Source organism: Danio rerio, chromosome 12, assembly GCF_052040795.2.
Source record: "Danio rerio strain M-AB ecotype USA chromosome 12, GRCz13ab, whole genome shotgun sequence".
Lineage (NCBI taxonomy): Eukaryota > Metazoa > Chordata > Actinopteri > Cypriniformes > Danionidae > Danio > Danio rerio.
Window position 1 is genome coordinate 4,606,953 of NC_141032.1, and position 15,548 is coordinate 4,622,500.

The following is a 15,548-nucleotide window of genomic DNA, read 5'->3' on the forward strand; positions in this document are numbered from 1 at the left end:
CTGTCCGACTGACGGACTGAATGATTGAACGATCGACCAGGCGGCCAGCCAATCGGCCGACCCAGCCTCCCTCCTCCACCTCCTTCCCTAAACCCAAGCGACGATTTACAAAAGCCGTCCAGAAAAGAAAAGCAAAAGCCCTTTACCGTGTTTTTTGATTTCGCCGCATTCTCGCCCTGTCACGAACTCACAAACTTTTATTTTTTGGATTTTGTTTTTCATCTTACCTGACTTCTGGAAGCGCTCTTAACCGGACTCGAACCCGGTCGTCACCGCGGCCGGCTCCTCCTCCTCTGGGCCTCCGCTCCACCGACGTAACACTGCGAGCTAAGCGGACAAACTGGTTGTGGCGAGAAAGCCCTCCACACAGAGGTGAGTGAGCCGTGACAGCCAGCGAGCAAGCGTGAAGAAGAGGAGCTGCGTCACACCGCCCCGTAGTGTTCGCTCGAAAAAACCAAATGCTGCCATACGTACCTCTGGCCACGTAAATCGTGGTCTCCAGAAACGTCCGCAGGGCTACCATTTCAGAATGAGCTTGGGTTGTTTTTATTTCTGTTTATGTGAAGCACTTTGAATTGCCACTGTGTATGTAATGTGCTATATAAATAAACTTGCCTATTAAAGCGTAATTCATAAATTTTTCTTCTTTCTTAGCCTCAGATTGGTTCATACTTTGGAGCTGAGGTCTGTGTAGTCGATCTGAACTCTGACTCGAAAACAGATCTTCTATTAATATCTGCACCCACATATACAGACTCTCATTCTGAAGGCAGAGTTTTTGTGTACTTTTACTCTCGACTGGTAGGTTGAAATATAAATTCCAGACATTAGGAATCTCATATACCTTTAAACCCTTTTTCCGTTCGTTTTTGCAGCCATACTTCAGTTTTTCTGATGTGGTGCTGGTGGGCATGGCCGGTCAGAGGGGTCGCTTTGGCTCTTCTCTGGCCAGTCCAGCAGATCTGAATGGTGATGGTTATAGGGATGTGCTGGTTGGTGCTCCGTTAGAGGAAGACGGACATGGCAGCATCTACATCTTCAATGGAGGCACAGATCGAATAAATCCGACATACTCACAGGTTTTCCACTTTTAGGACTCAGCATTACACTGTAAAACATTTTTGTAAATTAGTATTTTGTGATTCATGTTTTATTTTCCTTGTTTATTTATGCTTTTGAATTGCATTATTGGATCTTGATCAACTTTTAACCTTGAAAAGTTGACTTTTATTATCATTTTTATTGAAGTGATATATTGTCTGGGTGGTTGTATATTACGGTACAGAAACCTTCAAGTGAACTTTTTTTTACAGACTTATTTCTTTATACATTTGTCACGTTCACCAGCGATCTAGTCTTTGCAGATCACTGGAAACACTCACTATCCCTCGAACTAAAATTCTGCCACTGAACTGCACTACATTTCCCATCAGGCACTTCACTCACACACCAGTTCCGGATCACACCTGATCATGTACACCCAGCTGAAAGCTCATCATGGACTGATATCCTGGACACAGTGCTGAGTCTTGTTTGCTGTAAGCGTTCCCTTGTCTAGTCGTGCTTTTGAGCTTTGCCTTGTTCCCTCGTGTACAGTATGTTGCTTGGCCACCTGTATAGACCATTTTGCCTGTTAACACAACTAAGCTTTTGGATTACCCTCATGCTTCAGTTTGCTCCTGCTTTGACCATCGCCTGCCTGACTCAGAGTTAATAAACTGTATTTGGGTCCCCATCTCCCCAAAGAGTAAATAAAAGTCACTTTGTTGAACTGTAGAGTTGAATTTTCAGCATCAAAAGTCAACAGAGCAGAGATCAACATCCCATAATGCTATTCACAACCCTAAATGAACAGAAAACACTTGTGAATCACAAAATACCAAGTGTTTATTAGCAGATATAATTTACAGTGCAGTTTTTCAGTTTTGTCTCTACCTTTTACCATTTCTTTATTGTCATCCATATACATTTTATGGGGTATTTGCATAGGTGGAATACTCAATAGGGAATACAGAATACAAAATATTGGTCACACTTTATTGTAAGGTAAAATTGTCACTATTAACATGACTTTTAGCCTAATAGACTCTTAATTTGCTTTTTATTAGTAGAAGTTTTCTTAAAAATTGGCTGGTAATAAGCCACTAGTCTACTAAAGTGATGCTCCCAATACAATTGGAGCTACCAATAAACATACTGTATACCCTAATTAAGCAAGGTGATGCTAATTTAATCATCCACATCGAAAATCATTGACATCGTCTTTTAATATTTGCACTGGGTAGTTACAGAAACTAAGAGGCTTTCGAAAATGATGACACGTTTTAGTCATGTGATGTAATCATGTGACATATTCAGCTAACATGCTGGAGGACATTGTAAAGATGTTTTGGATGCTGTCCATTTTGACAACTTTATTAAAGATTTACGTCAGGTTGTGCATTCTCCATATTGCCTCTCTTCTAATGGCAGGGCTGATTATTTCTCTTACCCTCCTTTTTGTTTCACCAGAAAAGACTCTCTGAGATTAATAATCTCTTTTACAGGACTGTCCTGGCCAAATGAAGAGCAAGTCAGAATTGACAGACTTTAAAAGAGCAAACTACACATTAAGAACACTTATACAATTATAAATCTTAGAATCACCCTCCATTTGATGAGCGATGGACTTGGAATGACAGTCCAAACAGTCCAAAGACACACATTTTGTGATTTCAGTATAGAATCAAGAATATTCCAACCAGATGAAGCCGTGTACATACTGTACGTAAAAGCCTTCTTACCTAATTCAGTCCGAACAAAAGGAACAGAGAGAATAAAAATTCTGAAAATGGCAACCCGGGCTTATTGTGGAAACGTAGTCCCGTGGACGTTTCTGGAGACTGCGGAATACGTCCCGGCGGGTACGTACGGCTGCAGTTTTTGATTTTGCGAATCCGCAAGAGGCCGCTGTTGTGCGCTTTTTTGGGTCTCAGACGCCTCTCGCGAGTGTGGTTCGCGCCCGCACTGTTCTCGTGTGAACCCACCAGAGGTTGCTGTCTGCCTGACCGGATGATTGACTAGTATAGTGTCACACCGCCCCGCAGCGTTCGCTTGAAAAAAATTTACGCGGTCGTACGTACCCCCCGGGATGTATTCCGCTGTCTCTAGAAACGTCCGCGGGACTATGTTTGTTTAAAAGAGATATGAAGGCAACATCCCCAAGAAGGCCTTGTAAACAATCAAATACCAATGCATTTCTGCAATGCTACACTTATACAATGCACAATGATTAGTTAAAAGTTTACAGCAAGTTACGAATGTTAGTGCAGCGTGTTTCACCATGAACCACTCATGATTTCTATTTGCACTTTAAACATTCTCCTTTTTATTATGTGTGATTTTAGAGGATTCCCGGATCATCTGTGCACTCGGGTTTACAGTATTTTGGATTATCTCTGAGTCAGTCCTCTTTAGATCACAGCGGAGACACTCTACCAGACATTGCTGTTGGATCTAAAGGAGCAGTTTTGCTTTTAAGGTTCAGTATTCTTCCTGTGACTGTAGTAAACTGTCATTCTTAACCCATAGGTTCTGGAAACAGTTTGATCTAGATATTGGCTATATTTTGTATGTTTATATAAGTGTATTTTCATACAAACTACAGGTCCAGACCTATGGTGTCTGTGGTTCCGAAAGTAACCTACAGCAGCTCCACAATCTCCACCAGTGAAACAAACTGCTCAAGGCCTCTGGAAAACACCTTGACTGTGTGCTTCAATATGAGTGGATACAAACACGCTATTACAGGTATACAGTTAAGGGGAAAGATTATTCAACACAGGCTCATTCTGAAAACATAGCCCTCTATATATTTCTGGAGATTGCGAATTAGGTAACCTGAGCTACATATGGCTGCATATTGCCTTTAAAACAAATGCTATGGGGTGGTATGGTGCAGTTCCTTTTCATGCTACCAGCTGACTGCTTACCTCCGTATGGATGGCATTTCCGCTGTTACCAGTTTGCCCAGTGTCTTGCCATGTATGTCGGTGGACTTGTGAACTAGAGCGGAGTTGACCGCGACGATGTGGTTCAAGTTTGGTGAAGAACAGTTCCAGAATGCAGGTAAGATGAAAACAACACTAGTCAGTCTGTGCTTTTGAAAACATTATTGGCTCCCGAGCCGTATTCAGCGCTCTCCAGAAATATATATAGGGGTGGGTATTCAGAATGAGCCTGGATTGAGATTATTTGCCCTCCAATAAAATTTGTATTCTTTTTCCAAATGCTTAGCGGAACAAGGACATTGTTCACAGTATTTTTTATAATATTGTTTTTTTTTATTTTTTTTAGTTGTATTGGACTAAAAAAGGTCAATATGCACGCACATTACAAAATAAATTAGGTATTAAAACTATTATATTCAGAAATGTTTTGAAAAATCAACAACTTCACAGCACCTGGGAAATATTTTTTAAAAGTTTAAATAAACAGGGGGCTAATAATTTATATATATATATATATATATATATATATATATATATATATATATATATATATATATATATATACATATACATATACATATATACATGTGTGTTTGTGTATATATATATATATATGTGTGTGTGTGTGTGTGTGTGTGTGTGTGTATATATGTATATATATATATATATATATATATATATATATATATATATATACATACATACATATATATATATATATATATATATATATATATATATATATATATATATATATATATATATATATATATATATATATATATATATACATATACATATACATATAATATACATATATACATGTGTGTTTGTGTATATATATATATATATATATATATGTGTGTGTGTGTGTGTGTGTGTGTGTGTGTGTGTGTGTGTATATATATGTATATATATATATGTACATACATACATATATATATATATATATATATATATATATATATATATATATATATATATATATATATATATATAAACACACACACACACACACACACACACACACACACACACACATTTATCAAAAATAACTATTCAAAATTACTTTCCCAGATTTGTCTGCAAATATTGAGTATACGTTAAACCTGGATGCCAAGCAAAATAACCACAGAGCACATTTCTTGACCAAATCACATGTGCTTAGTGATACTGTAAATGTTACACTGGAGGAGGTGTGCAAAGACCATCCTTTCCTCATAGAGGTAAGTCACATATCACACATTTTATGGCATGAATGGATAGGCAAATGTGAATCAGGTGGAGTGGAACTTACAGCGTATAGCAAGACTGTGTAGTCTAAGATGTGAATGGAGACCATTTTCCTGCGATTAAAACAGCCACCAGGCTCATTCTGAAAACGTAGCTCTATAAACATTTGTAGAGATTGCAGATTATGTAGTTAGATGTATGGCTGCATTTCGTCTTTAAAACAAACGCTACAGGGTGGTATGATGTCTTTTAAGCTGACCACTTACCTCTGTGTGGACAGCTTTTCCACTGTTACTAGTTTGTCCAGTGGCTCGCTGAGTACATCGGCAGACTCGAGACACAAAGAGGAGTTGACCACAATGATGGGGTTTGAGTCTGGTGAAGAACAGTTCCAGAAAGCAGGCAAGAAATAAAGTAAACAAGTAAATAACAGGGTGAGAAAGTGGTGAACTCTGAAAAAATGTTACAAATCAGGCCGTCGGGAGGGCTTTTCTTTTTTCTGGATTGCTTTTGAAAACACTGTTGGTTGGGTTTAGGGAAGGTGGTGGGCGCAGGTCAATCGATGCTTTTGAAAACACTGTTGGTTGGGTTTAGGGAAGGAGGTGGGCGCAGGTCAATCGATGCTTTTGAAAACACTGTTGGTTGGGTTTAGGAAAGTGGGGTGGGTGGGTTGTGCAAAAACTGAAAAAAAAAAAAAAAAAAAAAAAACATCCTGAGACCTACTTGGCGCTCTTCAGGAATTTATATAGGGGTACATTTTCAGAAAGAGCCTGGGTCGAAAATCTGGTCTCTGTAGTGCTGGGTTGTACGTTTGTATTTGTTTCTTTTGTGTGCTGTGGATTTTCCTGTTTAATTATCACATTTGTTAATATTAAAATATGTAAACTGTTTTTTCATTTGCCTGTTTTACAAATGACTCCATACGGGTATTCTGCATTCACAAAATGTTGCTTACTAGGGATGCTAAAATCAATCGGCCGAAGATCGGTATCAGCTGATAATGACATACTGTATCACAACTCAACTGGTACTCGTTGATCTGGCCACTCTCATGAAGTGAATGTGCTTATGCAATGACAAAGTTATGTAAAGCTTGAAGAATCAGAATTAGTACTTGGTATCGGGTGATCACCCTGACAACAAATCGCCACTTAGTATCGGCTGCAAAAATCCTGCTCGGAGCATCTCTATTGTTTACTTTGGTTGCAGAATAAGCAAGATGCATCAATTTGCACCAAAAGTCCTATGCTTATGAAGTTGTTTGTCTTGTCCAGGCTTGTACGGAGTATTTTCTCAGCCCGCTGATAAATGAATTAAAGTTCAATTTTGAGGGCCTGCCCTGTAAAAGGCTGGACAATGTAAAGCCTGTTCTCCTACCATGGACAAAAGACAAATCACTCTGGAAGGTAAAAACAACTTATACAAACGTATATTAAAAATGTGTACACATTTATTATATTGTTAGTAAAGACATTGGTTTATTAGGACTAATTTAAAACATTTAAGGTTACATGGGGACATCCTGTACAATTTTTGGTCACACTTTATTTCAAGTGACAATTTAGGGCGTACTCACACTATGCTATCCGAACCGTGCCCAGGCCCGTTCCTGGATCGTTTGAGAAGTGTGAGTGCGCTGAATTGGGCTCAAGCACGGTTCACTCGGCCGGCCCTGGCTCGGTTGGAAGAGGTGGGCCTGAGCGCGGTTCACTTGGGCTAAAAAGCGAGACGTGATTTTTAAGGGACTGTTTCATATAGATTTATTAATTATTCTTACTGTTCAATGAATGCAAACTCCCGTAGTTTTTTAAAGACACACACCCCTCACTGCACGACGGCTGCGCACCTTCAGCAGACCTCATTCCTGCAGCACGAGGGCTTTGTGATTGTTTATGAGCGCCAAAAGTGGTGGATCTGTTCGGCGAAATATCTGACTGCGTGTCACCGCATCCCTAAGGACTGTTTGGTGAAATATTTGACTGTATGTCACTGCATAACAAACGGCTGAAACCATATAACTAGAGAAATCTCCACTGTGCTGAGTGAGAGCACTTCTGAACAGCGCAGCACCGATAACGTAAGCGTGCCCAGGCCCTATTGTATGTGAGTACAGGCTGTCGGGGTAGATGGGAGAGGGGACAAGCGTGCTTTGGCCCGGTTCAAGGCAACTATACATAGTGTGAGTACGGCCTTATACTATTAACAAACCATTAACATCAAGATATTTAGCTCAATAAGCAACTAATAAGTGGCTTAATAATAGTTAATAAGGTAGTGGCTGGGTTTAGGTATTGGGTAGAATTAGGAATGTAAAATAAAATCATACTTAATTATTTATTACTTATTAGTAATAGTCAGGTTTAAGGGTTAGGCAGTGGCGCAATAGGTAGTGCTGTCGCTCCACAGCAAGAAGGTCGCTGGGTTGCTGGTTCGAACCTCGGCTCAGTTGGCGTTTCTGTGTGGAGTTTGCATGTTCTCCTTGCCTTCGCGTGGGTTTCCTCCGGGTGCTCCGGTGTCCCCCACAGTCCAAAGACATGCAATACAGGTGAATTGGGTAGGCTAAATTGTCCGTAGTGTATGAGTGTGTGTGTGGATGTTTCCCAGAGATGGGTTGCGGCTGGAAGGGCATCCGCTGCGTAAAAACTTGCTGGATAAGTTGGCGGTTCATTCCGCTGTGGCGACCCGGGATTAATAAAGGGACTAAGCCGACAAGAAAATGAATGAATGAATGAGTCAGGTTTAAAAGCCAGTAGTTAATGGTGGGAGTTGTAACAAACTAAAGTGTTTTCTATATATTTTTCTTTCTTAACCCATATTCATTTTACAGGTTGATTATGATCTAAACTGTGAATCAGATTTTTGTGTTGACAACCTCAAAGTGGACTTCAACTTTAATGAGTAAGTTAATGGCAACTAGGTATTGATTCAGCCATAAATTGATGTAGTAAATTTTTTAGTTATGTTTATATTTTACAGATCTTTAAACATAGAGATTGGGATAATGCAGGAGATCAGTCTGTCTGTGTTTGTGGAGAACAGAGGAGAAAAATCACTCCACACTCAGTTCAGCCTCAAATATCCCTTCGGACTTTCCTACAGGAAAGTTCTGCCTCGGCTGGTAAGACGAGATGATGCTCAGGGCATGTGGGATTAAATAAAGCAAATATAATGCATTGTTATCATCAGTTTCTATTATTAAATTAGGTTGTAGGGACACTGGAGCCTACAGAAAGAAGAGTATTATATGATCAGGAAAATACTTTTCTTTTATTATCTTGAGCAGGGCAGAGTGAATTGTTATTCTTCAGATGGCATTCAAGAAGTCTCAGAAGGAGAGACCATTTGTCAGATCAACAACCCTATATTTGAAGGAAATTCTTCTGTGAGTAAAACACAATGGACAGATCTGTAGCACTTTACGAAATGGGATCATCAATATGCATTCATTTATACTTAACTAGCGCACAAGAACTGAACCATTCATTGATGATTAGTGCATCATCAACTTATAAATGGTCTGTATAAATGTTATGTACTTTATTACATGTAATTTAAAGTATTGATTTGCACATTGACCTCTGTTATCTGCTTAATCATTTTTTAACTGTAGATGGTATTGTTGAGGTTTCAGCAATGCTTTTCCACTAACTTATGAATCAAATATTATTGTTCTTGTGCGGTATTTGGAAATGTCTTATAGGTGGTTCATTCCACTGTGGTGACCCCTGATAAATAAGGGACTAAGCCAAAGGAAAATGAATGAATGAATGAATGAAATTACATCATGACAACTTTATTCTTCTAGGTGGTGTTTGACATTCTTTATATTATTAACAAAGAAAGTCATTTTGACCAAATGGTGACGTTCACAGCATTGGTTTCCAGGTATTTTCATATTTTTTGTTATCTTATGTTTATTCAGTATTTTTCAAATATGTTAATTGTATTTGAATTCTATTGACATCGATCAGGTATAACATTATGATTACCCAGCTAAAAAACAGAATAACCTACTTTTGGCCACAAAACAATCGCTACAAAATGAGGCACTGAATTACTGAGGTGGCAATAGGTCTTCTGTGTTATCTGGTACCATAATGTCAACATCAGGACCTCCAGTTCTTATACATTGCAGAGTGGTGGAGGTGCAGCGTGAATCTTCTGTTTGAGGTTGAAACTAAAAGGTGTGATTGGGTGCCAAGTTTCAATAGTGTCTCAAGTTGCCATTTCCTCTTTTTGGTAATCGCCATATTTGGACTTTGCTATTGATGTGATGCATCAGGAATACTGATTTGTCAGAGGAGGCCACTTTCTTTCAAGAATCAATGGTTATTGGTCTATTTGATGTATTATGGCGTTTATTCAATAAACTGGCTCTTCATCAATTCTGAGATTTTGAAAATGCATTGCTATTGGCACTTGATTGATTTTGAGCTTTGTTTTAACAGCAGTAATGTAATATTTTACAGATAGCCGTACTATGCTTGCGTCCAATTCCTTACAAATACCACTTGAACCTTAAATTTTATCTCATTATTGTTCCTACATTAATCTTACATGCCAAACACACAAGCACTCTTCCTTTTGAGCATTCGAGTGAATGCTTAAAAATAACCTTGTATTCTCTGTTAAAACAAGCTTAGAGGACTATCTGTGGTTAAACCAGCCTTCTGCTGTTAAAATACCAGCTTAGACACCGAATGCTATTAAAAATTTGCCTAGAGCTGTTAGCAACATCTGCTGGTAAAAATTTGCATAGAATGTCATCTGCTGTTAAACACTAGAGCACCATCTGCTGCTAAACACTAGTCTAGAGCGCCATCTGCAGTTACAAAATAGCCTAGAGCACCATCTACCACTAAAGCCTAGCCTAAAGCACTGTCTGATGTTAAAACCAGCCTAGAGTGCCATCTACTGTAGCCTAGAGCACCATCCGCTATTAAAACTAGCATAGAGCACCACCTGCTGTTAAACACTAGCCTAGAGCACCATCTGCTGTTAAACAGTAGCCTAGAGCACCATCCGCTGTTAAACACTAGCCTAGAGCACCATCTGCTGTTAAACACTAGCCTAGAGCACCATCTGCTACTAAACACTAGCCTAGAGCACCATCTGCTGTTAAACAGTAGCCTAGAGCACCATCCGCTGTTAAACACTAGCCTAGAGCACCATCTGCTGTTAAACACTAGCCTAGAGCACCATCTGCTACTAAACACTAGTCTAGAGCGCCATCCGCTGTTACAAAATAGCCTAGAGCACCATCTACCACTAAAACCTAGCCTTAAGCACTGTCTGATGTTAAAACCAGCCTAGAGTGCCATCTACTGTAGCCTAGAGCACCATCTGCTGTTAAAACTAGCATAGAGCACCATCCGCTGTTAAAACTAGCCTAGAGCACCACTTGCTGTTAAACACTAGCCTAGAGCACCGTCTGTTGTTAAACACTAGCCTAGAGCACCATCTGCTGTTTAAAACTAGTCTAGAGCGCCATCTGCTGTTAAAAACTAGCCTTGAGCGCCATCTGCTGTTAAACAGTAGCCTAGAGCACCACCTGCTGTTAAACAGTAGCCTAGAGCACCATCCACTGTTAAACACTAGCCTAGAGCACCATCTGCTGTTAAACACTAGCCTAGAGCGCCATCTGCTACTAAACACTAGCCTAGAGCACCATCCGCTGTTAAAACTAGCATAGAGCACCATCCGCTGTTAAAACTAGCCTAGAGCACCACCTGCTGTTAAACACTAGCCTAGAGCACCGTCTGCTGTTAAACACTAGCCTAGAGCACCATCTGCTGTTAAAAACTAGCCTAGAGCACCATCTGCTGTTAAAAACTAGCCTAGAGCGCCATCTGCTGTTAAAAACTAGCCTAGAGCACCACCTGCTGTTAAAAACTAGCCTAGAGCGCCATCCACTGTTTAACACTAGCCTAGAGTGCCAACTGCTGTTAAAAACTAACCAAGAACACCGTCTGCCGTTAAAAAGCAACCTAGAGTGCTTTTTGTTGTTAAAAAACAGTCTAGAGCACCATCTGCTGTTAATCAGCAGTCTAGAGCACCATCTGCAGTTCAAAACTAGTGTAGAGCTTCATCTGTATTTAAAAAGTGGCCTAGAGCACCATCTGCCATTAAAAACCAACCTAGAGTGCTTTCTGCAGTTCAAACCCAGCCATGAGCGTCATCTGTTGCTAAAAACACGTCTAGAGTGCCATCCACTGTTAAACACTAGCCTAGAGCACCATCTACTTTTAAACACTACTCTAGAGCACCATTTGCCATTAGAAACTACCACTAGAGCACTGTATGCAGTTTATAAACCAGCCTAGGGGGCCATGTGCTGTTAAAAACTAGACTGTATCGCCATCTCCCATAAAACACTAGCCTAGAGAGCCGTCTGCTTTTGAAAACTAGCCCATTTTAAGACCTCATAATCAATGCAGAGTCAAATTTGCAAACAATCTTTCAGCTTTAATATATAGTGCCCTGTACGTTGCGCCTTTGACACAGTTTGGTTGCCAGGTGTTCACATTGCTCCAGTTTGTGGGGGTCATAATGTTTTGCCTGATTAGTGTACACATTACCACTAACCCAAATATTCTGTCATTTGCAGCGGAAATGCGAATCACTCTGAAAAGAGTGAGCTATCAAAAATGAAAAACATTGGAGTAAAACATGCTGTCTATGTCATCTTGCTGAGGTCAGTGCCTGGTGTGTTTTTCACGTTTTGCTTTTCACTGATTTGTATTCATTACTTTATCAACTATATAATTGTTGGTGTTTCTCCTAAAGACATAAAGATTCCAGCTCTTACATCAATATCACACATGGGAAAAATTATCATGAAAAACCAGTGAAACAGATAGTGGAGGTGAAGGTGCTTCTTTTGACAAAGATTATGTGTATCTTTAATTAAAATAGAATAAATTGAATAAATCCCTTTCTGCTTATTTCTCTTATAGGTGATTAATGAGTTTAGAGAGTTAAATGTAACTGTTTTCATTAGAGTACCTATTAGACTGGGAGCAGAAAACATCTGGACTGATAAAATCCTACAGGTAAAGTGTTTTCAAGGTATGGATTTGGGCAGTAGTGGTATACAGTTGAAGTCAGAATTATTAGCGCTCACTGTTTATTTTTTTCCCCCAATTTCTGTTTAACGGAAATATTTTTTTAACACATTTCTAATCATAATAGTTTTAATAACTCATCTCTAATAGCTGATTTATTTTATCTTTGCCATGATGACAGTAAATAATATTTGACTACATAATTTTCAAGACACTTCTATCCAGCTTAAAGTGACATTTAAAGGCTTAACTAAGTTAATTAGGTTAACTAGGCAGGTTAGGGTAATTAGGCAAGTCATTGTATAATGATGGTTTGTTCTGTAGACAATTTAAAAATATATAGCTTAAAGGGGCTAATAATATTCACCTTAAAATGGTGTTTAAAAAAGTAAAAACTGCTTTTATTCTAGCCGAAATAAAACAAATAAGACTTTCTCTAGAAGAAAAAATATTATCAGCCATACTATGAAAATTTCCTTGCTCTGTTAAACATCCTTTTTGAAAAAAAATAATAATAATCAACAGGGGGGCAAATAATTCTAACTTCAACTGTATGTGTATTTACAGTATGCCAAAACATATATTTAAATATGTAGTTTTAAGAGACTTTGACTAGAACCTAATTTTGTATTTATATGTAAATAATGATTTATGTGCAATTTATGTGCACTCAAAAATATTTTTGCTCCAAACAACTTATTTGAAACGAGGTGAAACAACACAATTCTTGAGGTACTTTTTGGCACAACTTAAATTTGTTAAAATAATTACATTAACTTAATCGATTTGTGTTAGGGCAGCATGAAGGAATTGTGAGGAACCCAGCATGTTTGTATTTTAGTGTTTATTAGTGTATCTAAAATAAATTGCAATTGAATTGGTAAGACTTCACAATAAAGTTATGTTAGTGAATGTATTTACTACACTGTAAAACCCAACAGTCAACTTCATCAACTGAAATGAGTGTAGTTAACCTCAAAATTGACTGAAGGTTAATTCTACTCGATTGAAAAGAGTTTTGAACAACGTTAAAGGTAATGTTAATTAAATACCTAATTTCTTCAACTTAAATGGAGTAAGTTCACAGTACTCATAAAGATCAGTTTTATGAACTTAAATTGTTTTATTGCAATCAGTTTCCTCAAACGGTTTGAGTTAACTTGACTTTTTGGGTTTTACAGTGTAGCATGAGCAATACATTTCTTATTAGTTGATGTTAACTCAGTGCATAATGTTATCAAGCACACACTGTTAACGATTATTTAAATTACACAGTATTTAACTGTAATATGAAATGTACTTAACTGTAGGACAGCAATACAGTATGTTACTGTATTTTAAAACAGTATGTGTAACAGTAAAGCTATACATACACTTTTGTAAATACATAAACCACAAGATAAACGGTGCTGGAAATGTAAACACAGTATTTTTGCTGTAATTAATTTACAGTAAGTTACTAGTGAACTTCAGCCATTAAGTTAAATTCTGCAGGAACTTAACAGTGCATATTTGGATTTTATTAATGCAGTAGTATATTTTGACTTCACTTTCAAACTCAGCTTTAGTAAATACATCAACTAACATTAATAGTTTTAATATTTTGGGCTCCATCCGCTTACGTGTGACGTCAAACGAGGCGGCTGCCGGGTCCAAGCACTAGTGTATATCAAACTGAATGGGGAGACTCAATAAACGGTAATAATAAACGTTTATAAAGGGATGTAATACTTTCGAAAATCACTATTGTAATTTATGTATAAAATCTGATGACCAGAAAGTGATTTTTTTATAAATTAAATTAAATAAATGTACGTCTAGAGACTGTTGTGTACATCATGGTTAATATAAAATTCATTTTATTGTGTGATTTGAGTAAAAAGGTGGACATAAATGAACATTCTCAATTCAAAAGATTAGCGGCTTGGACCTGGAAACAATATTTCATATAAGTCACGACTTAACAGGCGGGTTGTTAAATGTTAGCTGAAATTAACTTTTTTTATCAAGTGAAAACAATTTGTAACCTGTATAATTTACAGTTTAAAGAATGAATTAAAATAGGCTCTATTTAATGTTTATTTTGCCCTCTTTCTTGTAATGTACTGTAAATGTTTTAAAAAGGTTTTGCTTTGTAAAAGATTCCAGGCTGCCTTAGGAAAAGTGACGAGCCGCCAACAAACAGTGATTTTCTGAACGTTCTTAAAAAGACAAATGTATTAGTGAGTTATTTTTTGATTTGTCATGTTTAATTGTGTGTAATTGATCTAATTTAAACCCGAGTGTGACTTTATTAACTGTAATGTGTTGTTCTGTCAGAACTGCTCTGTGGCGGTGTGTGCGGCGTTCAGGTGTGATGTGAATCTGATGAGAAATGAAAGGAAGTTCTTTAATATTTCAGGCAATGTGAGCTCTGGATGGATTGAGCAGGTATCTAAAGTTACATAGTTTTAAAGTGGACCTATTATGCCCCTTTTTATAAGATTTAAAATAAGTCTCTGATGTACCTAGAGTGCGTTTGTGAAGTTTCAGCTCAAAATACAACACAAATAATGTTTTATAACTCTTTGAAATGCCCATTTTAGGCTCTGATACTTGTACTATTTTGGTGACTGTTGCTTTAAATACAAATGAGATTGTGCTTTTTTCAAGAGAGGGCGGAGCCACAAATGCTTGTGTGTCGACATAGTGGCAGATTCAAAAATAAGACTATGCTAATGAGGGAGAGATCATCCCTAGTGGGCGGGGCTTTCCCCTTCTGATGACACGTACAAAGTGAGAATGTCAATCAAAGTGTTTCTGCAGACTGTTTTCATCAAGTGTGATTATAAAAACCAAAATTAATCATTTTTCACAATTAGAAGCTGGGTATATTCAGACACTGGTGACACACAATTGCGTTTAAACCACTTATAAAAGTGATTTTTGCATAATAGGTCCTCTTTAAATCTGTATTAGATAAGCACTACAACTGCCATTCTAATATTTATATATTTTTCCAAAGACTGGAAGTAGGTTTGGTTCTTTCGAGCTGGTCAGTACCGTATCCCTGGAGTATGATGAGAAAAAATACATTTACTTCTCTGATTCCATTGATTCTGCACCGGGTTGTGAGGTAACATTCAATAAAATGTAAAATTCGCTCTGTTATTTAAATAAAAAAAATAAAAAAAAAATAAAAATAAAATAAAAGTGATTTGATTTGATTTAAATAACAGAGCAAATTATGGATTATGTAATACTGGCTTTGTGTTAGGCCTAA

The 15,548-nt window shown here is 37.8% G+C and overlaps 2 protein-coding genes across 2 annotated transcripts in view; one reads left to right on the plus strand and one right to left on the minus strand.

The window, feature by feature from the left end:
- The window catches only part of tlcd3bb (TLC domain containing 3Bb), a 538,378-nt gene that overhangs the window by 357,044 nt on the left and 165,786 nt on the right, over positions 1–15,548 (minus strand). The gene's annotated exons all lie outside the window — the stretch shown is intronic.
- itgam.3 (integrin, alpha M (complement component 3 receptor 3 subunit), tandem duplicate 3) overlaps positions 1–15,548 on the plus strand; it is a 35,610-nt gene that overhangs the window by 16,251 nt on the left and 3,811 nt on the right. Inside the window, exons 14-29 of the mRNA XM_087275657.1 lie at positions 655–801; positions 876–1,079; positions 3,387–3,520; positions 3,647–3,789; positions 5,067–5,215; positions 6,497–6,628; positions 8,050–8,120; positions 8,199–8,340; positions 8,506–8,604; positions 9,028–9,107; positions 11,830–11,916; positions 12,009–12,087; positions 12,179–12,274; positions 14,428–14,508; positions 14,606–14,716; positions 15,291–15,401. Coding sequence (XP_087131783.1) covers positions 655–801; positions 876–1,079; positions 3,387–3,520; positions 3,647–3,789; positions 5,067–5,215; positions 6,497–6,628; positions 8,050–8,120; positions 8,199–8,340; positions 8,506–8,604; positions 9,028–9,107; positions 11,830–11,916; positions 12,009–12,087; positions 12,179–12,274; positions 14,428–14,508; positions 14,606–14,716; positions 15,291–15,401 — 1,866 coding nt within the window. The remainder of the gene's footprint in view (positions 1–654; positions 802–875; positions 1,080–3,386; positions 3,521–3,646; positions 3,790–5,066; positions 5,216–6,496; positions 6,629–8,049; positions 8,121–8,198; positions 8,341–8,505; positions 8,605–9,027; positions 9,108–11,829; positions 11,917–12,008; positions 12,088–12,178; positions 12,275–14,427; positions 14,509–14,605; positions 14,717–15,290; positions 15,402–15,548) is intronic.